We start from the raw sequence: 20722 nt of genomic DNA on the forward strand, positions 1-20722 counted from the left end.
ACGACTGGGCATATATGGATATCAATAGGCAGGTGGTGTAGGTCTTTGGAAGCCTTCTTGACAGAGTCTCTACTCCTTTGTCCCCAGTTAGCGTAGCCATATACATTGTGTCAACGGTAGCGAAAATGGACGAGAATATCGCAGGCACAGTGCACCTGCATCACGCGAGCAGCGACGAAAAGACTGCTGTGATTGCGGAGCATCATGAAGTCGTGCACCGAACCACAACCGGCAACATCTATGTCACCCGCAATGGGATCGAGCTCGTTCCGACCCCGAGTACGGATCCAAATGATCCGCTAGTAAGCCAGCAGCCAACGCATGGGATGCAAACCTCGGCGCTGACTACGAGCAGAACTGGCCATTCTTCTGGAAAATCAGCGTGCTGATCTGCATCTGCTGCTCGTCGCTGATGATCGCCTTTTGCGCTGCGGGAATCATCCCAGGCTTCATGGCGATTGTGCGCTTCCGTGGTTCTCAATCAGTCATCGCACGCTAACGATGCGTAGGCGGAGGCGTACCATACGGACATCAACCATGTTTCCTACCTCGTGTCCGTGAACGTCCTCTGGCTCGCCTTGGGTCCTATCATCTGGAGTCCGATATGCGACACCTACGGCCGGCGACCCGTTTATCTGCTCGCAATGTTCATCACTCTGGTGTCATCCATCGCTTGCGCTGTTGCCAAGAGCTACGGCATCCAGGTCTTCACACGGATGCTGCAAGGTTTTGGCGCGTCGGGAGCCTTCACGGTGGGTGCCGGGAGCATCGCAGATGTATACTTCCTCCACGAGCGAGGACTCTACACCGGGTGCTGGATCGCAATTGGCCAGAGTGGGCCCTTCATCGCACCTATGATCACAGGCGCTGTCATTGAGAACGCAGGTTGGAGATGGTCTTTATGGCTAATGGCCATTTTTGCGGGCGTGTTCTTAGTGATGATGTTCTTCTTTCTGCCGGAGACGCTGTGAGTCGTATTACACAAGGTTCAGCGGCAGCGCTAATAGTTTTGACAGCTACATTCGCCATCTCGGGACAGAGAATATCGAGAACACTGCGGGCGTGCAGCCTAAGCGAAAGCGGCTTTTTGCGCAGATGGAGTTCCGCCGCATCTCACCAAGGCCCATTTCGTTCCTTGAGTTCTTCCGGCCTCTCTACATGCTCAGATACCCTTCGGTCGGACTCATCGCACTATCGTGGTGCTTTGGGGTCGCATTGCCCGACATTGGAATCTCAAACATCGTTCCACTCGCTTTCGGCGGTGTCTATGGCTGGGGCCCACGCGCCCAAGGCCTCTCCAACGCAGGCTTCCTGGTCGGCTGCCTCCTTGGAGAAGCATTTGCAGGGCCCATGTCAGACTTGGTAAGCCTAGTAGTCCGATCAGCACGACGGAGCCGATGCTAACATGGCAAAAGTACATCCGGTACCGATTAAAACGCAACGGAGGCGTCTTCATCCCTGAAATGCGCCTACATCCAGTTATACCAGGACTCATCCTGATGCCTCTTGGTTTGGCCGGGTTCGGCGTTTGTGTTCAGCACCAAACTCACTGGATCGGACCTGTCAGCATGATGGCCGTCACGATCTTTGGCTATCAGCAGACCGTCTCGCTAGGCATGGCATATGGCATTGACTGCTATAAGCCGCAAGCGCCCTACGTAGCTGCTGCCATGATCTTCTGCCGACAGCTCTTCGGTTTCACTGTCAATTACTGGCTCCTACCGTGGGTCGAGAACCAGGGCTTTCAGAACTCATACATCGCACAGGGTGCGCTGACATTGGTCCTCGGCTCCGGACCAATACTGCTTCTCATGCTGTTCGGGCAACGATGGAGAGAGGCAATGCCTGTGCCAAAGGGCTTCGGCACGAGTCAATAGCCGTCCACATGTTTTCGTAGTTTGGTACAGTGGCGGCTCCCTTGACTGTTGCTGGAATACCTGGTAGGATATAGTACAACAGCCTACAAATACGAGCAACATCAGGCAAAAAGGAATCGACCGCTCATCTGCGCACGCTATCAAGCAAGGTCCAGCGTGCCGTTGCCGTAACGGGGCCGCGACACCAGTCCTTGGGTGTGGACTCCACCATTAATGAACCTACTGCACGCAACGGTGTGCTAAACGTACAGAATCACTTCGTAACGGCGGACGATGATAGGGTGGAGAGTATGTAAATCGTACATATTGACCAGATTCCTGCGTTGCTAGTGACAACTTGTACCGCTGGCAGTTTATACACCGCTGTCGCTGCCGTCCTCTCTGTCCGATGAGACAGTCGGAATACAAAGAGCGATGGCTCGTTCTAGACTGGGCGGAGAAACAGGGTCCGAGCCAATCGACTTGACGACCGTGTCGGCGCGGGCCTCGACAGCGGACCGGACATCGAGCGCCAGCGATCATACCACGTGGAGCCATCAATAGTCAAAGGTTGAGACCGACACCTTACCAGGCTATCCGAGTTGACTGAGTGTGATTGTATTCAGGTTGTTCCGAACTGTATTTGTGTGTTTAGCAAAAGTCTCGTGACCACTCATTGGGAGCCGTCGTTAAAAGCTCCGCACTCGGGCAAGCTTATGCATCATGCAACGCAAGCGAAAGCGTCGTTGCACCTGCAGGATGGTGTGCTGGGGTATTGTACCCATTTGCTAGCACTCCTGCACGTCGACTATAGTGACCATGAAATAATTTTCGTCTTGGTTGAGGTTGAGCTTTGGACTGCAGTCACACCGCGTTCATGCTCTATGCTGGTGAGGTACATTCCTTTGGGAGCTAATGTATCTGGAGGGGTCTTCCTAAGTCAATGACGGAGTGCAATTTGCCGCTCTCCCCGTGGCGCTTCGATAGCGAGATCGCCTTTCAGCGCCAACACAGTGCTCTCGAACACGTCCGTGCCTGATGCGGGGCCTTGTCGATGAAAGAAGCTCGTCAACCACCCCTCGTGCTGCGTAACTTGTGTAACTACCATGGAACGTTGGCGAGACGCTGAGTCTACGAACCGGCTGTGCAGGCTTCCCTTCGGCAGGCATGACATCTGCTACCAAGGCACAAAGGATGACGAAGCACGGCTTTCTGCTATACGTTGTTGTTTAATATGAGCCGCATGTTCTATCAAGTCAGATGACGATCACAGCATTGTTCATCACGTTGTTTGTCTGGAAGATCAAGGAACTCGTGAGAAACGTGCCGTTGCCGAAGCCCGGTTCCATTCTTGGAAGAGTCCGTGCGCATGGTGCGGGCGCTGGCGCTGGCGCTGGTGCCGCAGCCTGCTGCATCCAATCAACGAAGCACCCCGTCGAGGCTGCAACGCCATCTTCTCGCCCGCATCTCTCCCAGTCCCGCTTCCCATCCATCCCACTCTGCCTTGTTGTACACCGCTATTAGTCCACCTTCATACCCTCACATACTTTTTACACCTACAGGACGACCGCTACCAACAAACCGACTTCGACTCCTCTCGTACCTGCCACTCGGCGACAGATCGCTCCTTCCAGTCTGTTGCTCTGCCACCCCACATTCCACTTCTACCGTGGTGATCACGACGACTCTACTTCTATAACACCTACCATCTTACACACCTACGACCTTCATAATCCATCCAACACACCTTCTTCACCGCACTATTCGCACGCAGAGCGAAGAGGCCATCCCAGCTCCTTTCAAGACAGTTGACCACTCGAACCGGCTGCGGTCGGCAGCTTCGTCATCGGTGGTCCGGACAGTGCACGACATCAGCACGCACTGTTTCGGAGCTTTCTTATCAACACTTCGCAAAGGCTACCCGCACGCACGCAGGCTGGCTCTTTGACGCTACCGATGAGGTCGTAACGCCGCACATAAAGGCACCACCTGGCGCAGGCAACTGCTACCGACCTACTCATTCCTTAAGTGTGTATCCATACGTTTTACGAGTACTTGTTGTACTACTACCATCCGACACTTGACGCGATCACGACTCAATTCTGCATTTCACGACTCCACCCGACCTCTTCGTGAGCAGCTGATACGAACTTCAGCTGGTTTCCTTCTACGCTGGCACCGCTTCTCCACTGCCACTCCACTCGTTGGACATATTCAACCACTACTGTACTCATGAACATATAACGATAGCTATCACCTTCTCTTGTCTGCCTGAGCGGGCTTTACCATCAAGCAAGCGTTGTTGATACCCTTGGGGATTTTGGAGCGAACGGAGTTAAGCACTGGCGACGAGGACTGACTGAGCAACACTGGAGACTGCTGTGGCTCTTTGTTGAAGACGAAGCATTCATTTTCACCTGCATACCAAAAAGACTGCGCACACTGGCTTTGATCGAGCCTATTTTGGTTGCGACCGCAGCTTCTAAAAATTATCCAGCATACACCTTCCGCTTACGAGGTGAAACAGCAGTGTTGCTGCCTTTTCAAGGCTTTGTGGGCGGGCATCGCCGTGAGATCCTGCCTAGCGACTTTCTCGTCCATATTACCTCTCAGGACTCCCGTTGGGCTTCTGGAATCAACATACTGACCGAGCGGACAAACCATCTCGATGGACTGTATGCGTGATGGCTTTGTACAAGGAAAGTTACTCGGCGATAGGTTCCTGACAGTCTCGCCGCTCAATCATGGCTCTTTCGGAATGGTCTTTGCCGCCAAAGACACCATCACCGGCGATGACGTGGCTATCAAATGCATACCCAAGGCTGGAGCCCCGCAGCACAGCGCCTGCCCTACTGCTATTGCTATCGATGAGCGCTCGGAAGAGCTCGCTATCCACTCTCGACTCAGCTCGCACCCCAATATTGTCAATTTGATCCACCATTTCGAGACGGACCATCATCAATACATGGTGATAGAGCTTTGCAGCAATGGTGATTTGTACGAAGCTATCCGGCTCGGTCGTGGCCCGCTCGAGACGGAGCATGTTCGAGACTTCATGCTGCAGCTGGTCAGCGCAATCGACCACCTCCACTCCAACGGCGTGTATCACCGCGACATCAAGCCCGAAAACATCTTCCTCACGTCGAGCGGTACCATGAAGCTTGGCGACTTCGGGCTCGCGACGATGGACACGTGGTCGACAGAGTTCGCTGTTGGCTCAGACCGCTATATGTCACCAGAGCAGTATGATTCATCTGTCTATGGGTACGGATACTCGCCTGCGTCTGCAGACGTTTGGGCCATCGGCATTGTGCTGCTCAACGTACTATTTCAGCGCAACCCTTTCGCTACGCCAACCCAGAAGGATCCATTGTTCGCCGACTTTGCCCGCAACCGAGAGACATTGTTCGATATCTTCCCGAACATGTCACAGGATACCTTCAATATCCTAGTGCACTCGCTGGCTCTTGATCCTGCATACCGTTCTCTGGCCGCAGTACGCGATGCTCTCACAAGAGCCACTACCTTCACTACGGACGACGAGACCTTGGACGACTTCTGCACAACTGACCACATTGCTTTGGTCCCAATTGCTACTGCTGCTCGGGAACCGCTTCGCACCCCGTCCATTACCAGCCCACAAGCTGGCACAGATTCCTTCCCATGGGCTGCAAGTGCGCTTAAGACGCCACAAAAGACACCGCGCCAACTGTCGACTATTCGCGACGAAGAGCTGTATCCTGCCTCTGTCAAGTCATCCGAGTGGCAATACATCGACACTGATGAGGCTTCGCTCTCCTCCAATGTTGACTCTGGCCTTGGCATGTCGTACAAGTCGGCCAAGTCGTCCGTCTCGAAACCGTTGTCAACCTTCATTGGATCTTTGCCAATCAGCTTCTCGCGACCTGGTAGCAAGCTTGCTACGCTAAATGGGCCTAAGAGTGGTGGCTTTTCGAAGAGCTGGAGTGACCTATACGACGAAGATGAGGAGATCAATCAGCAAGAGGCGACGTCTTCTGAAGCCGGCATGAACGTTGAGCGCGTCGATACCGCCAAGCCGAATACTCCTCACCTACATGCCATTCGCGAGGAGGGTCGTGGGAGCATTACGCCGAGGCAGGGTCTGGCTCGTACAGGTCTTGCTGAGATCGACGTCAACACGCGCTCCGGCACTGCAAGCCCGCTCCGTCAATTAGTTGAAGCCGACAAGAAGGTTGAGCAGACGCAGTCACCCAAGCAACGTTCGAACTCAATCATGGATAAGTGGGCTGCTTTGGGAAATTTCCGTCGCGCTCGTGCAGAGGCCACTGCTCCGTCATCGACCATTGTCACCCAACCAGCTACGATCACCCCACAGAAGACTAAGTACTCCGACAACTTTTCGAACTTCACGCCGTTCTCGAGCAGCAGAAGGCAACGGTCGCAAGCCGATTCTCATGAGAAGACCAGCAGCTGGCGTCAAGGCAGTCCCACACGACTTCGCTCTACATCCGTGAACAACAGCCGCGTCTGGGAACGCAAAGAGCACAGTCCAACGAGTGACGCTTGGTCTCGCAACAATAACTGGAGGGAGCATATGATGTCTCCGGATGCGCTAAAGGCGCCGTCACCGTCCCCTCCGCTTCCACCGCCTAAGCAGGAGAGAACTTTTCTCAATACCGAATTTGATGACTGCGATGATGAGATCGGAATGGATTCCGATGTTGAGTGGGTTGGGGGTTGGAAAGACTTCCATCTGTGATCCCGACGATATGCACTTTTGCCCTCTTCGCACTTGCACCTTCCGAATCCTGTACTACCGACTCTGCTGTATGGAGACTGGTAGAGATCTTGCAGGCTTGGTAGGTGCGCTGAGAAGGGCACGAATGTCTTGCCGGCTTCACCATCTGTAGTATTAGCTCTTAGCTTTCCACACCGTTCGATGCCGATGAGGTTAGAACGGCGTGAATGCAGAATCACCCACTCATAAAGAGCTTCTTCGTGTGCCTTTCTTATGTCGAGGTACGGACTTTGAGCCCCAATACAATCCGGAAGGCGCTATGGCAACCAAGCTTCTCTGGGGACGGGCTCTTTGCGGCGGAGGTTGCCTTGGTTGCCTCTCCGAAACCCTCCTGAACCGCAGACCTCAGTCCTAACTTCACCATACCTAGGTACACTTTGACATTCATGCATTCAGACACTGGTGCCATCTTGATAGGCACGCATATTTATTACCCTTATCGAGATCGAAACAAGGCTCAGAATTGCAACATGTGGTCCAAGCCATCATCGAAAGTGAAGTCAACACAACAGTGCGGTGCCCTCTCGGTCTCAGCTGGCCTTGCAAGAATGATTACAGCCATTGTCAAAAGCTCACCCTCTTCGCCGAATGCAATAAGATTACACTCATTGCCGTCTTAATGGAAGGACAATGCACTTCTAACAAACAACAAGGTGATGTATACTTCCCTTTCTTCTGTGCCTCTGCAGCGTATTCTTCACAACAACACCCGTCTCTTCTATCTCTCACACAGTCAATATTTATCAGACGACAGTATGGTTGAGCAGACTCGGCGTAAGAAGTACCCGAAGAAGGAAGAACCTTGCATTCCTTTGTCAAAATACAAAGCCATGACAAAGAAACTGGCGCAGTCCTTGGATGTTGAATGCCTTGTGTCTAGCATGTCCAAGGCCAAAGACTCGTTGGCAGATGGTGAGGACCAGCCAGTGGATCCTGGTGATCAGCAGCAGCAGGCAGCCAAGCCACTCAGCACTCCAAAGGCTCCGACTTTCACCCAGTTCCACAACGACCCACCCGCAATAATAGCGCAGTATGCCACAACACTGTTGCAATGGATGGCACAGCGATGGGTCCGACACGCCAGTCTTTCAATTGCACAACCTCAGTCGGTACCTACAACCAGCGCGACAGCCGCCGGGTCAAACAAGGCATCAACTCCAGACAAGAACAGACCTATTGATGCACGTGTAAAAGATGGTCGAATCTCCAAGCCGTGGCAACGCATTGGAGGCATCAAGACCTACCATACAAAAGGTATCGTGAACGAGGGGGTGGACTGCTATCGCAACAGCCTTATGCAGGTTCTTGTTCATCAGCCCGCATTCTTCCGGTACCTGCTCAACTCGCATCAAACCTGCGAACATAGAGACGGAAAGATCGAGTCAGCGCGAATGTGTGCCGTTTGCGCTTTGCAGGCGCTCTTTCGGGTATACTGGCAGACCATCTTCGAGACGCCAGTCCAGCTAGACAGGGCACTTGAACGCAGCATCCAGACTTTCACAAGGGCGTTGAAACAAGATTCAAATAAATCCTTCTGCTCTCGCGAATTCATGAACGATCTGCTAAGGAACGACCAGAACGATCCGTTCGAGCTACTTGCCTTCCTTGTGGCGTCGCTTCAGGAAAAGGAAAGAATAGATGCAGCTCCACAGCAGGCAAACGTCACCGTGAGTGAGGCAGATGCTCCTGAAGACCACCGCTCTACAGCCGAACTGTTCAAGTTTGAGCTCCAGCGTCAATGGATCTGCGAAGACTGCGGCAATGTCACTGGATATCGGGACCCAGTTTCAGACGCAGTAGGTCTACTGGTCAGCATTGGAAGCGAAGAGCGTCGGACGCTACTTGTCGAGTACCTCCGTGGCGAAATTTTCGCTGACGTTGTGAGTATCACTTGCACGGATGGGAAATGCGCTGGGAAGCTCGCGATGAAGAAGCGTCAACGGAAGCTGCTCATCACGCGGCCTCCGGAAATCCTAGTGATTCGTCTCGAGAGGGGGAAGCAGGACCTTAATGCTGAAGGTAACGTGGTCATGAGAAAGCTTCGCACCAAGATCGGTTACGAAGAGTACCTCAACCTTGGCGAGTATACTGTGGACGAGGAGCCGCTCATGTATCGTCTGGACGGCTGCGTGGCTCACCAGGGTAGCAGTACCAAGGGTGGTCACTACGTATCCGCAGTGCGCGAGATGGACGGCAAGACGTTTGTGTGCGTCGATGACAACGTCAAACACTCTCGTTGGTTGGGAAACGTGAACGAAGTGGAACGCCCGAGATGTGGGTCCGAGACTTACGACCCGGAATCCGACAGTCTCAGAGGTGGGGCGGATCCATATATTCTTGTATATAGTAGAGTTCGCACACCGCGTTAAGATGATATTAATCGTTACAGCATAGGAGCATATCCACTATACAGCGTCACCGTAACCGTGTTCTCTGCAAAGCGGCGAACTTGGCAGGCCTTCCTGTGGACAAGCTGACTCCACGTTCACGCTCTGTATGCTGCCGTTACGACTTTGAGCCCGACTACGTGTCGGTGACTGTGGCGTTGCATGCCCGCTCTCTAGCCTCTGACCTTGCGCTCCATTGAGCAATCTCCCATTCAATGCCTGCTCCTGGCTTACAATCTGTCCCGCAAGTGGCGATGCTGTTATAACAGTACCTGGTGAAGGCAGAGGCGGCGGCAGCGGCGACTCTGGCCGGAAAAGGGGGTGTATGTGTGACCGTGTCGTACTAGACCGACGACTCGGTGAGAGTTCATGAAGAGGCAGAGCAGATTCCAGTGGCTGCATAGGCGAGTCGGGAAGCGTCTGCTCCATCTTGAGTGCCTCCTCCGGAAAAGGGCCGTCGAGTGGCTTCGCCGGAGAAACGGGCCTGCTGCCTGGTATCGTTTCGAGCGGTCTTGTACGCTTCGTGATCACAGGCGACCCGTCTTCGTCGTCAGGCGTTAGCTGCACCTCGGAGGTATCCCATGTCTCGAAGCCATCGTTGTGCCTCTGGGTATCGAGTGATACCGTCCGCTCAGCTCGCTGACTGCGTGCGTCCGCGGACATGAAGGATCGACGCAAGAGGCGCGACCTTGAAGTCATAGGACGCAGAGCCTGACCTAGTGGACCGCGTAAAGAAGATGCTGGGCTGTCAGTGTACGCGCACAAGTCCGGCGTGCTTGCTCCGGAAGATGGTTGGAATTTGAGCGAAGGCGGCGGCTTCAGGGCCGCAAGATGCACGGAAAGGCGGTTCTTTACTGACTGCGAGGGTGACCCTCGGACAACTGACTCCTCGCCACTTTGCTGGGCTCGGGTGCGTTCACCAGGCCTCAGTATGTAGATGTACAAGCCTGTCTGAAAGAATACCACGATTGTCCAGCAAGCAATGCCAGCTGCGGCAAATCGGTAAGCACGTCCAACAGTACGGTCTGCCAGTAGCCAGCAGAGCGCCACCATAGACAACGTAGCGGATATGGTTGCCAGCCCGACGGAGGTTGCTATCAGTGTTGTCTTGCCTGGTGCTCGACTTGTCGCTGTCGTCAACGCTAGGGCGGGCAGAAAGACTGCTAGACTGCAGAGATCCAAAACTGATGCTGCCAAAGCAAGATCCCGTCTCGGAGATAGCGTGTCAGCGGTGTAGGACTTAATGAGCAGTGCGGCAAGGCATATTTCTGCAATCGAGCATATTCCAATGCCAAACCAGAAGACGATCGATCGTAATCGTCGAGGCTCCAACATCGCTGCGGCTGATCTTTGCGTTCTGGTAGAGTTGTACTTGAGTCTGGTGAGCGGGGATTAAGAGCTCGTATGGAAGCCGTGTCGTGCTCTGCCGTATTAGGTGTGAAGAGGGACTACAACTCCGAGCAGGAAACTGAAGTTCTACCGGCAAGGCGCAACAACATCGTGTGCTAAAGACGTTAAAACGCGAGACGCGAACATGAAGCGATGACAGAGGGCCGGTCCGTGAGGGGCATCAATAACGGCTGCGAGTCTTGTGCTCCATCGGGTGTTCTTCGATGGGCAGAACTCGAAAAAGGACAAGGCGCGTCTGGAGTCGCACAGATAGGCTGACAGCTGACCGGGTTCATGCAGGACATATCCATGTATAGACCCCAAAGACCGGAAATTGTGGAGCTGAGGGGTCTTCCAGTACTACGACATCCTTGGTAGGTGCTCTTGTGCCGTGTTCGTTAAACAACGGGAAGACGTGAGCGCGCGTGTGTGAGAAGCCATTGCCGGCCGCAAATTACGCGACGGGTTTGGCCAAGCATGTCGTGCGGTGGATCGAAAGGCGGCTGGATCCGATAAGTAATATTACGGGATGTCACTGAGGGACAAGACTACAATGAACGTACCCATACGTAGGATCTGTAGTTGATTTAGGGGACGCGTCTCGTGAGAGTTTGCAGGGATGTTCCAACGGCCGAGCCGTTTTCGATCGCGTGTTCGAACCGTCAGCCCGGTCGAATGTTGACAGGTCACTAAATGGGCGGTATATGGCCATCTGCGGAGGTTCAAGAGTGACGGGTGCATTCAGCACTGTCCGAAGTTGTCGAGTCTGCATCACCATGTCGTATAGAACTTCCAGAGACCTGCATGCTTGAGATAGACAAGATGGCGACGAGGGTCCGAGTGGTCCAGCACGCAATTACGGCGCCGGAGTCGGGCCCGGTGAACGGCACGTTCGCACGTCGCCTAACGAATTTTGGAGATGCTTATGGCTGAGACGGTTCGCTATTGTATATCGATGAGAATGCGTACAGACATCGACGGTAGCGTGGCTTTTCAACGCATTAAGTAAACCGCTGGGCAACAATAGTTCACCTAGGCAGAGAGGGTTCCAGATGAGGAACAATTCTAATGCATGGCCTGGTCAAGGGTGGCCGGTCCGATTGCTCGCGTAGCGCGCGGCTTGCTTGCGCGTCTATCCTGTGCAAAGTGGTCTATGTTCTATCGTCTATGCTTTTCGAGTCTTCCATTAGAAATTACCGTTCCGTGTGCCTCCACATTCTGCCCCACCATGCGGTGCGCTCATGGCAAAACGCCTTGCAGCCTTAGATCACGGCTACTGCTCCCTACCCATGCCGTCTTAGTCGTGTTCTGGACATACCAGTTCTGCGCCACCGTATCCCAGCTCATGATGTCTCTACGCAGCACGTCCACGCTGAAGGTGGCAGAAGTGTTCGGTTGGATGCTCAGCCTCTCGAAGCCTCTCAGCTCTCTCACAGGGTCATAAGGCCCGCCTCGAGAGATGTACAACTGCGGTACCTCTTCCCCAGCTACGGAGCCCGTGTTGGTGATGGTCGCCTGCACACGATATAGAGCGTCGTAAAGCATCGGGTTGCCGCCAGGCGCACCGCCGGCAGGTGGTATAGGTTGCGCGCTTTGATCAAGCGCACCTTCTGGCACGAAGCTCCAAGAACCATATTGTGGGTCCGCTGACGCTCGAGCGAGGTCCGTAGTGTTCAGCCAAGGGTATTGATATAACGGCACTCTGCTGAAGTTGGCCGGAAAGAGATGGTCAGAGGCGTTAAGGCTCATATTACCGTATACAGGTGCTTGCGGAGTGTAGCCGGAGAAGGGTACGTAGTCGGAGACGTTGAGCTTGGTGATGCGAAGGTTGCTGTAGTTGAATGACGTGTAACTCATGCCGAATCCGAACTCGTACGTTGGTGTAATGTTGCGCCTGTCGAAAGCGCGATAGTCGATAAAGACGCCTTCTTCGAAATCGAGCTGAGGAACTAGTGCGCCGTTGTTTGGTGTGTACAGAACGTCTGTTCCGTATTCGGACCTATTCGAGCCGACGGTGAAGGGCAGCTTTGCACCGGGATTGATGTGGCCGTACAGCACATCTGCAATACTGTTCCCAGACTCTTGGCCTGGTACGCCGGCCCACAAGATCGCAGTAATATTTGGATGCCGCTTATACTGCTCCAGCATGACTGGTCCAACCGAATGGACGACCAGAACCGTGTTGCTGCAGTTGCTTGCAACGGTTGAAATCGCCGTGTCCGCACCTTGCCAGAAGGTTAGATTATTCCTGTCGCCCAAGTTACCATCAACCTGGATGTAGAACTCGCCGGAATCAGCATTGGCGAAGATGATGCTAACGCTCGCTCTGCGCGCCAAGGCGCCGATCGAGGCCAGCTGCTGGTTGTCCAAAACCGACTCGTAAGCGCCACCAGCGCTCAGCACCGTGTTCTGGATGGCGGTATCGGGCGTGACTAGGTATGGGAAGTTGGCACTGCCCGAGCCCCAAGCCATGCCCAATGTGCCAAGGTCGCATCCGCGATCAGAGCAACTGTTGGGGCCATTAACATTAGGTCCTGCATCGTTGCCGAAGACAGCTGTAAGCTGCTCCTTGCCAGTCAATGGCAGAGTGTTATTGACATTCTTCAGCAGCACCGTGCTTCGAGCGCCGATAGACCGGATCAAGCTGCCATGATTGCCGACAACATTGACATGGTCATTGATTTGTGTGTACCCTTGGCCGACATAATAATGTTCAGGGCCGTCGGTGTCTAGCGTCCAAGACGAGAAGTTGATCGGTCCTCTTGTCGTATTGGTTTCCACGAAGAAGAAGCCTGCCATTATCCGCATTGCCATGTCGTCGATACGCCACATGGGCACGGTGCCGTTGAGCACAGCAACGGTGAGGTTGGCGCCAAAGAAGCTATCACCAGAATCGTAGGCATTGGAGTCTCCAGGCATGGTCATATCGAGGCCGGCGAGAATGCTGGATACTCCGGACATCGTGCCCAACCAGTCGGATACGACAAAGCCTTGAAACCCTAGCTCTCCTACAAAGCAGCATTAGCAGGTGTAGGTTGTGCGTAACCGACCAGGAACAGACGTACCTTTGAGCAAATAATTCATCATGTACGAGTTTTGGCATGCTTGGCTGTTGTTGACGTTATTATAGGAGCACATAACGCTCGTTGCGCCGGCTCTCACGCCATCAGCAAACGGCCAGAGGTAGAGTTCGTGCATCGTCACGTCATCGATGTTGGACGAGTAGCCGTCCGAGATGGTGAAGCCATAGCCTGCCGAGTCGGCCTTTAACCGGAAATGCTCCTGTTCGTACGCGATGTAATGCTTAGCGCTCGTCATGACGCCAGCGCTCTGTATGCCTTGTATGCTTTGAGCGAACATGACACCCGTCAGGACTGGATCCGGAGAGAAACCTTCCCAATTCCGCCCTCCTTCTGGCACCCTGCCCAGAGGCCCAGCGACAGGCCCTAGCTGCATGTCGACGCCTTTACCGCGGTGCTCCTGCCCCATCGCTTGACCTCTGGCAAACGCTACACCCGTGTCCCACGTCGCCGCTACATTGACACCGGCAGGGAAGACTGAGTTGAAGTCGGTGTCACGCACGCCGACCGGGCTGTCCTGCAGGCAGAGGGCACGGAAGGCGAGACGAGGTATGCTGCCGGTCTGGCCTACACATCGGTCCAGCTCCCATCCTGTCCCAGTCGTGAGGTTGACCTTCTCTTCAAGCGTCAGCTGGCTGACGAAGGCGCGAGCCTTGGCGTAGGCGGCAGCCCATTCCCCATATCCAGTACCCCATGGCGACGGATATTTCGGTGGGCTGGTCTGATTCGTCCGACTGCCAGCAATCGTGCTAGGGTTGGTGGAGTCGAAGCCAGGGTAAGTGGTGTCTGGGAACTGCGGCCGTCATCAACTGTCCGCTTTGTAAATCAGCAGTCTGCATGGACTACTTACCGGTGCGCCGAAGTTGCCTTCCTTTGAAAAGTCTTGTGCTAGAGCGATACCTGCAGCTGCCAGCAGCACTGTCTGAATAATGAACCGCATGCTGGGCGTCAACGAAGAGCTGCACGCAGTGAATGAAAGTGAATACAACAAATGAAGTGCGCTCCTACCTGAACAAACCTGCGTTACGCGTCCAACGAGACACGACCATTCAATTGGGTTGTCGTTACTCAGCGTTGAGTGGATACGGAGTCTTGGAGATGTGGACCGTATAAGCACAGCCCATTCGGATGACGTACCGATCGACGGCGACGCAACTGTGTCTGAGTGCTCCATGAGCCTGCCCATTATTGGAAAATCACCCTCACGAAGCTATGTCTGTTGATGCTGCTGCTGCCAAAAAGATACAAACAGACAAAGAACGGCAGGCTGCTCTGGATAAAAAGGCAGTGCGGAGAGAGCGCGAGGCGATCACTTGGTCGTGGCTGCAGGAAGCGGAAGTCTCCGTGCAGAAATGGAAGTCGGACTTTCGCCGCGATTCAGCATACCTTGTCGAGAGGGTCACTGTGTCGGAATGAAGGCTTGACTGATGCATACGATCGTGATACTGACTTGTGGTTGAGCATTCTTAGAGATATATGGCTGAGCTATCTAATTGCAGCTTTGCTCTCTAGCGCTCGTCGAATCCGCCTAGCACCGAGGCATATCCGCTGTGATTGCTGATGTAACATTCAAGACCCACCTTCGCAGGGCTTAACATTCTCCGTGCAAACAATATACAATCCCCCCAAGACAACGGCACCATGACCCTCCCTGGCAGAGTGGCGCGTGTAGCGCTCAGCCTGAACATGCGTAGGATATGCACACGAGCAAACACCGAGTCCATGGTGGGGCCGCGAAGACCTCGACCGCAACCATCACTAAACGCTGGGCTGAAACCAGTCTTCGCCCAGGCGCGATGGCATACAGCTCCAGCGAATGGAAGAGTCTACAATTTCGCCGATATGCAAAAGTATACATCCTCTCCATCACCAGACCGGCTCATCATAGATGTGCGAGAGCCTTCAGAATTCGAAGCTGGCTACATCCCGGGGGCGATCAACATCCCCATCAAGTCGCAACCGGATGCGATCTTCCTGCCGGAGGAGGAGTTTGAAGATCGCCTAGGATTTAGTAAACCTGAACTGGACAAGGAAGTGGTGTTCTACTGCAGATCCGGTGTGAGGAGTAGTGCCGCCGCGCAGCTTGCGAAGCAGCACGGTTATAAGAACGTTGCCGAGTACAGAGGGTCATGGCTAGACTGGGAGAAGCAGGGTGGAGAGGTTGCAAAGCCTTGAGCTGCATAGAAGCTCCTGATATCCACATGAAACAGGCTATGCTTTCGGGTGGTACCAGACTACGGCACCTTCTTACTTGTGTAGCAAGGTGTGTAAGCTGCTAAGCAGGTCGATGACTGCAATCGTCCCGAACGCTTTTCTGTGATCGCACGATCTCGCTACCATGATATATTTGCCTTACTCCGAACGCTATGCGACCCAGCCTACTATTGCGTCTAGTCGCCAGTGGCAACGACACCCTCGTCGCTCTCACTCTCATCTTCATCACCACTGACTTCTTGGTTCTCCCTCTCCCGCTGGTCCATCAGCTTCTGCAGCTCGGCGTCGTCGCTTTCCGTCACCGCCTTTGGCGCCATCTTCACCACGCACGAGCCGCCCGCAGCCCGAATACTTTGGTCAATGTCTTTGATCGCTTGCTCGAGCACGGCAATGCCATCGCCCTTGTCCAGAGTTTGCGAAGTCAACACATACAGCGGTGGCGACACCAACTTAACCTTGACTTGCGTTTCAGGAGTGTTGCGTGCCTCCGCCGTCCTCAGTGCAATCTTGATTGCGTCAATGCCCTCGTAGCCGAAGCAGGTCACTTCCACATCTGAGCGGACCTTTGTCGGTTGCGGCGTGAGTCGCTTGCTGATGTATGACTGCAGCTCGTCCTTGATGACGTCGGTCTTGAATGTGGCCTCGTTCCATACGTCGGGGTTCGTAATACTCAGCTTGAAGGCGTCCACCGCGTGTCCGTACTTCTTGTTGAGCGGCCAGCCAATATCCTGGTAGAGCTCCTCGATCGGGGTGTTTGTCTTCTCTGCAACGTGTCGCATGATGCTGTGCACCATCTTGCTCTTGTTGTATCGCTCCTCGCATTTGACAATGTCTTCAGGGCTGACTCGCCGCTTGCTCAGATCGATGTAACCTTTCTCCTTGTCCACACGTAGTACGACCACCACCTCGTTGCGCCCCACGCGGATAAGCTTCTGTATACTCCTGATACGTCGCCGAGAGAGCTCGCTCAGCAGGATCATGCCGTCTATGTTGTCGTATTCCAGTAGCTTCACGTATGCGCCCATTTCTGCGATCTGCTTGACGTTGACCATTACGAATGAGTCAATTTCGGGGTACTTCTCTTCGTAGAAACGGCAGTTGGTGAGCGACATGGCGAGTACTAGATGGTGCCGCAGTGGCAGGCTTATTCAAATTGATATAGTTGGTCGTGTGCCTACCGCGTTGCACACATGTGAACGGCGAGCTTTTTAGGGAAGAGTCATGCAGCGATGGTGGGGTGTGTGTGGCGTACAATGTGGCGCTCGCTTAGTCAACACAAACTAGCGACACAAACCGGGTGCGTGCATGGACAGTGGCGTCGTTAACAAACTCACAGAACGCTAAATGTATACAACATCTTGGCTGACTGAACCTGGTCTCATCTGACCTTAGTTCAACTGTTACCGAGCCTCTCAAAGCATTCCGCTGCAATGTTGTGATGTTCGACATGACATCAAGCCAGCGAGCCGCCTGAGCTCGAGGTGGTCTACCAAGCCAGCCGATTTAGCCTGAATCTTGCCATACCAGGTTGCCGAAGCTATATGCGGGCACTGCAGAATGGCTATCAAAGATTAGGAACCATCTGTGGTTGCATACGGCTCTTCTCAAGACGTACATCAGTAGTCTTCTCGACCGTGATAATACTTTTGCCCTTCTAATCGTTCCTTCACCTCGTTTATTGCTTGTTGCCCGCCCAGTGCTTTACGTACCTGTCCAACATGTCCACCGGCATACTGAAAGTGCAAGGTGACCGCGTGGTAGGCAACGATGGCAAGCCGGTCATTCTACGCGGCGCGGGCTTGGGAGGATGGCTGAAGTAACTTTCCCCTTGTCATAATGAGCAGGAAACAGCAAGCTCATCATCGTTGGCAGCATGGAGAACTTTATCACCGGCTACCCGGGTCACGAGTCCCAGCATCACGAATCAATGATCAATGTTCTGGGCAAGGAGAAGCACGACTACTTCTTCGATAAATTTTACGAGTATTTCTTCACGGACAAGGATGCCGAATTCTTCGCTTCAAAAGGGATGAACTGTCTCCGCCTGCCGTTCAACTACCGCCACTTCGAAGATGATATGAACCCTCGTGTGCTAAAGGAAGGCGGCTTCAAGCATCTTGACCGCGTTATAGATCTGTGCGCCAAGCACAAGATCTACACTATCCTGGACCTTCATACCGTGCCTGGCGCGCAGAATCCGGACTGGCATTCTGACAACACGACCAACTACGCCGCATTCTGGGACTTCAAGGATCATCAAGATCGCGTCTGCTGGCTCTGGTGCGAGATAGCGAAGCGTTATAAGGACAACCCCTGGGTAGCTGGCTACAACCCCATCAACGAGCCTTGCGATCCGAAACATTACCGACTGCCGCAGTACTACGATCGCATAGAGAAGGAGATCCGTAAGATAGACTCAGACCACATCCTCTGGCTGGACGGCAATACCTTCGCCATGGAGTGGAAGCACTTCGAGCACACCCTTCCCAACTGCGTATATGCACTGCACGACTACTCAATGATGGGCTTTCCCAAAGGCGAGAAGTTCACCGGCACACCAGAGCAGAAGTCGAAACTTGAACGGCAATTCGTGCGTAAGGCGGATTTCATGAACCAACACAAGACGCCCATCTGGAACGGCGAGTTTGGGCCCGTATACGCAAACCCGCAACTAGAGCCGGATCATGAGGAGACCAACGCTGCACGTTATCAGGTTCTCGATGAGCAACTGCGGATATACGACAAGTATAAGATCCATTGGTCGATTTGGCTGTACAAAGACATCGGTGTTCAGGGTATGGTCTACGTAAACCCTGACAGTAAATGGATGAAGACTATCGCTCCTTTCCTGAAGAAGTCTCGTGCCCTCCAGCTCAACGCATGGGGCCGATACCCAAGCAAACAAGCTGAAGAGGTCATCGAGCCGCTCGTTGCGTGGATTGACAAGAATGCTCCGACGTCTAAGGATCAGTATCCGACACCTTGGGTCACGGAGCGCCAGATCACACGCTTGATCAACCAGTGTTGGCTGTCCGGCTGTCTCTCCGACGAGTTTGCGGAGCAGTTCCGAGGTATGAGCATGGAGGATCTGGAAGAGTGCGCGAAAAGCTTCCACTTTGACCAGTGTATGCAGCGGGATGGGCTGAACAAAGCGCTGATGGCGCATTCGGAGGTACCGGATTTGGAGGAGGGGTGGACGAGACCGACAGATATGGATGGAAGCTACGACAAGAACGAGAAGTTCGAACAAGATTAGTCGGCTGCTTAGACTAGCTGCTCTGGTATCTGTTACCGCTCACCATCTCCCGTCAGCCTGGGGCCAGTGTCAATCTACAACCATCAAGGCTGAGACTTCGCACTCAGCGCCCACTTCACACCTGCAACCAACTTCTGACGCATCTCCGTTCCTGTCTTCTCCATCTACGGCAGGACCCAGAAATAGTGCGGTAGGCCGGGCATTACGTCTCGCTTGGTCGATACACCTGCATCACGGAGCTCCGCTTCCAGCACCGTGCCATCATCCCGCATACACTCAAGATCAGTGTTGTAGATGTACGTTGGTGGCATATCTTTCAGCGCTTCCGAGCCGAGAGACGTGGGAAACCACGCTGCCTTCCTGTCGCCGTAGGGAGGTAGGACGTCGTTGGCCCTGTACGAAGCTACACAATCGTCCCACGTCACAATGGGTACCAGACCACTGTTCTCGACAGTCGACCGATGCAAATGACGATACTTCTCCGGAGTTGCATCCGGGTGAAGACACATTGGAGACATGAGTATGATTGCTGATATATGGTCGCGCTTGCCGCTCGAGATGAGACGATATGCCGCAGCGAGTGCGAGGGCACCTCCGGCAGATCCGCCCCAGTATCCGTATCTCTGAGGATCGGCGTTGAGCTCAGCCGCCTTGCTGTGGGCCTAAAAATGGGTGTCAGTCCGGCACAGCTTACAGCTCGTAGTTTGTGGGAGTATCTTGCAATTACCCATTCGGCGGCTGCAAAGCAATCGTTCAGCATCGTGGCAAAGTCAACTTCAGGCGTCAACCTGTAATCCACAGAGACGACAATACACTCGGCTTCGCCGCAGACCGTGCGACACATATGGTCCTCAATATCGAGGTTTCCGGCTATCCACCCTCCGCCATGGTAGAAGACTAGCAGAGGCAGCTTGCCACCTTGCTTTGCGGTAGACGGCTGGTAGATGCGAACACTGACATTGTCATCAACCTGCACGTCCTCTGGAGCACAGTCAGGCGTAGAGCATCAAGGGCTAGGTGGGTATAGTACACACTCGTGCTGATTTCGGAGACAGTTACAGGCAGCTTTCTGCCGTTCTCAGCAAGCATGTGATTGAAGGCATCTCGTCTAGCCGCTGGATCCTGCGGCAAGAACGGCAGCTTGCCGCCGAGAGCGTTGATGAGCTGCCAGGCTTGTCAATAACACGAAGAGTATGTACTGCATCACGCGCATCTCGGAGGTCTTACCGTCACCCATTCCGAGTCATATTGCTCGAGTGACGGTGCCATATCGTGAACGAGTAGCGTACAGGTCGGGAGGACAGATAGCGGCAGTGAAGGGGTTAGAGAGTAATAACATGAGTATAGGAGTGTCGAAGTCTTGTTCCTACATTATGAGCATGTCACTTATACCGGCCGGACAGCGGTAGGGCTTGGGCGAAGTGATGCCCATATTGAGCTACTCTTGCGATATGCCAGCACGTGTGGGGCTGAAATGGAAGGGAAGGATTCACGGGAGTTTACGTGCATGCAGTGTAGGACATGGGATTTGCATGAACACTCAAGCCGGACTTCAGGACCCGTGCCCCCACCTTGTGGCGCAGTCGGCTCGCAACGCCTCCTCGGTATCTTGATTGTCGTCAGCAAGCTTGTGCTGCTTAAGCTGGTGCCTGGATCAACGACCTTGAGAAGCATGTTGAGTGTTTAACAAGCTATCAATAACTGGGCTTGCAGGTGTGTTGATCTCTCGTCGAGGGTGTATCGGACAACGAGGAAGAATC

The 20722-nt window shown here is 53.8% G+C and overlaps 10 protein-coding genes across 10 annotated transcripts; 5 read left to right on the forward strand and 5 right to left on the reverse strand.

Annotated features, from left to right (window-relative positions):
• The first annotated feature begins 11 nt into the window (after positions 1-11).
• BAUCODRAFT_480367 (uncharacterized protein) lies at positions 12-1987 on the forward strand. Its single transcript, XM_007678383.1, has 5 exons — positions 12-302; positions 356-460; positions 510-967; positions 1017-1362; positions 1416-1987. Exons 1-5 carry the CDS (start codon positions 126-128, stop codon positions 1875-1877), a joined length of 1548 nt encoding a protein of 515 aa, XP_007676573.1. The 5' UTR covers positions 12-125; the 3' UTR covers positions 1878-1987.
• Positions 1988-2791: 804 nt separating this feature from the next.
• On the reverse strand, positions 2792-3025 carry BAUCODRAFT_122549 (uncharacterized protein; the record flags this gene model as incomplete). Its single annotated transcript, XM_007678384.1, has 1 exon — positions 2792-3025. The coding sequence occupies one exon, from the start codon at positions 3023-3025 to the stop codon at positions 2792-2794; it is 234 nt and encodes a 77-aa protein (XP_007676574.1).
• A 1499-nt stretch (positions 3026-4524) lies between these two features.
• BAUCODRAFT_69473 (uncharacterized protein) lies at positions 4525-6597 on the forward strand (the record flags this gene model as incomplete). The annotated part of the gene is made up of 2 exons (XM_007678061.1): positions 4525-6363; positions 6496-6597. 2 exons carry the CDS (start codon positions 4525-4527, stop codon positions 6595-6597), a joined length of 1941 nt encoding a protein of 646 aa, XP_007676251.1.
• A 587-nt stretch (positions 6598-7184) lies between these two features.
• BAUCODRAFT_480558 (uncharacterized protein) lies at positions 7185-9023 on the forward strand. The gene has a single exon (XM_007678385.1). The coding sequence runs from the start codon at positions 7293-7295 to the stop codon at positions 9003-9005; it is 1713 nt and encodes a 570-aa protein (XP_007676575.1). The 5' UTR covers positions 7185-7292; the 3' UTR covers positions 9006-9023.
• Positions 9024-9041: 18 nt separating this feature from the next.
• Positions 9042-9686, reverse strand: BAUCODRAFT_148147 (uncharacterized protein; the record flags this gene model as incomplete). The annotated part of the gene is made up of 1 exon (XM_007678386.1): positions 9042-9686. The coding sequence occupies one exon, from the start codon at positions 9684-9686 to the stop codon at positions 9042-9044; it is 645 nt and encodes a 214-aa protein (XP_007676576.1).
• Positions 9687-11651: 1965 nt separating this feature from the next.
• Positions 11652-14432, reverse strand: BAUCODRAFT_148148 (glycoside hydrolase family 3 protein; the record flags this gene model as incomplete). The annotated part of the gene is made up of 3 exons (XM_007678387.1): positions 11652-13420; positions 13478-14285; positions 14343-14432. 3 exons carry the CDS (start codon positions 14430-14432, stop codon positions 11652-11654), a joined length of 2667 nt encoding a protein of 888 aa, XP_007676577.1.
• An 881-nt stretch (positions 14433-15313) lies between these two features.
• On the forward strand, positions 15314-15661 carry BAUCODRAFT_46483 (uncharacterized protein; the record flags this gene model as incomplete). Its single annotated transcript, XM_007678018.1, has 1 exon — positions 15314-15661. A coding segment is annotated over one exon (348 nt), but the record flags the coding sequence as incomplete, so codon positions are not given.
• A 113-nt stretch (positions 15662-15774) lies between these two features.
• BAUCODRAFT_480531 (uncharacterized protein) lies at positions 15775-16916 on the reverse strand. The gene has a single exon (XM_007678388.1). It carries the CDS (start codon positions 16816-16818, stop codon positions 15883-15885), a length of 936 nt encoding a protein of 311 aa, XP_007676578.1. The 5' UTR covers positions 16819-16916; the 3' UTR covers positions 15775-15882.
• A 374-nt stretch (positions 16917-17290) lies between these two features.
• On the forward strand, positions 17291-19173 carry BAUCODRAFT_480704 (glycoside hydrolase family 5 protein). The gene is made up of 2 exons (XM_007678389.1): positions 17291-17522; positions 17579-19173. The coding sequence occupies exons 1-2, from the start codon at positions 17425-17427 to the stop codon at positions 18960-18962; spliced, it is 1482 nt and encodes a 493-aa protein (XP_007676579.1). The 5' UTR covers positions 17291-17424; the 3' UTR covers positions 18963-19173.
• On the reverse strand, positions 19127-20636 carry BAUCODRAFT_148152 (uncharacterized protein; the record flags this gene model as incomplete). Its single annotated transcript, XM_007678390.1, has 4 exons — positions 19127-19624; positions 19690-19943; positions 19997-20126; positions 20514-20636. 4 exons carry the CDS (start codon positions 20634-20636, stop codon positions 19127-19129), a joined length of 1005 nt encoding a protein of 334 aa, XP_007676580.1.
• Between the last annotated feature and the right edge of the window lie 86 nt (positions 20637-20722).

Source organism: Baudoinia panamericana (genome assembly GCF_000338955.1).
Source record: "Baudoinia panamericana UAMH 10762 unplaced genomic scaffold BAUCOscaffold_6, whole genome shotgun sequence".
NCBI lineage: Eukaryota > Fungi > Ascomycota > Dothideomycetes > Mycosphaerellales > Teratosphaeriaceae > Baudoinia > Baudoinia panamericana.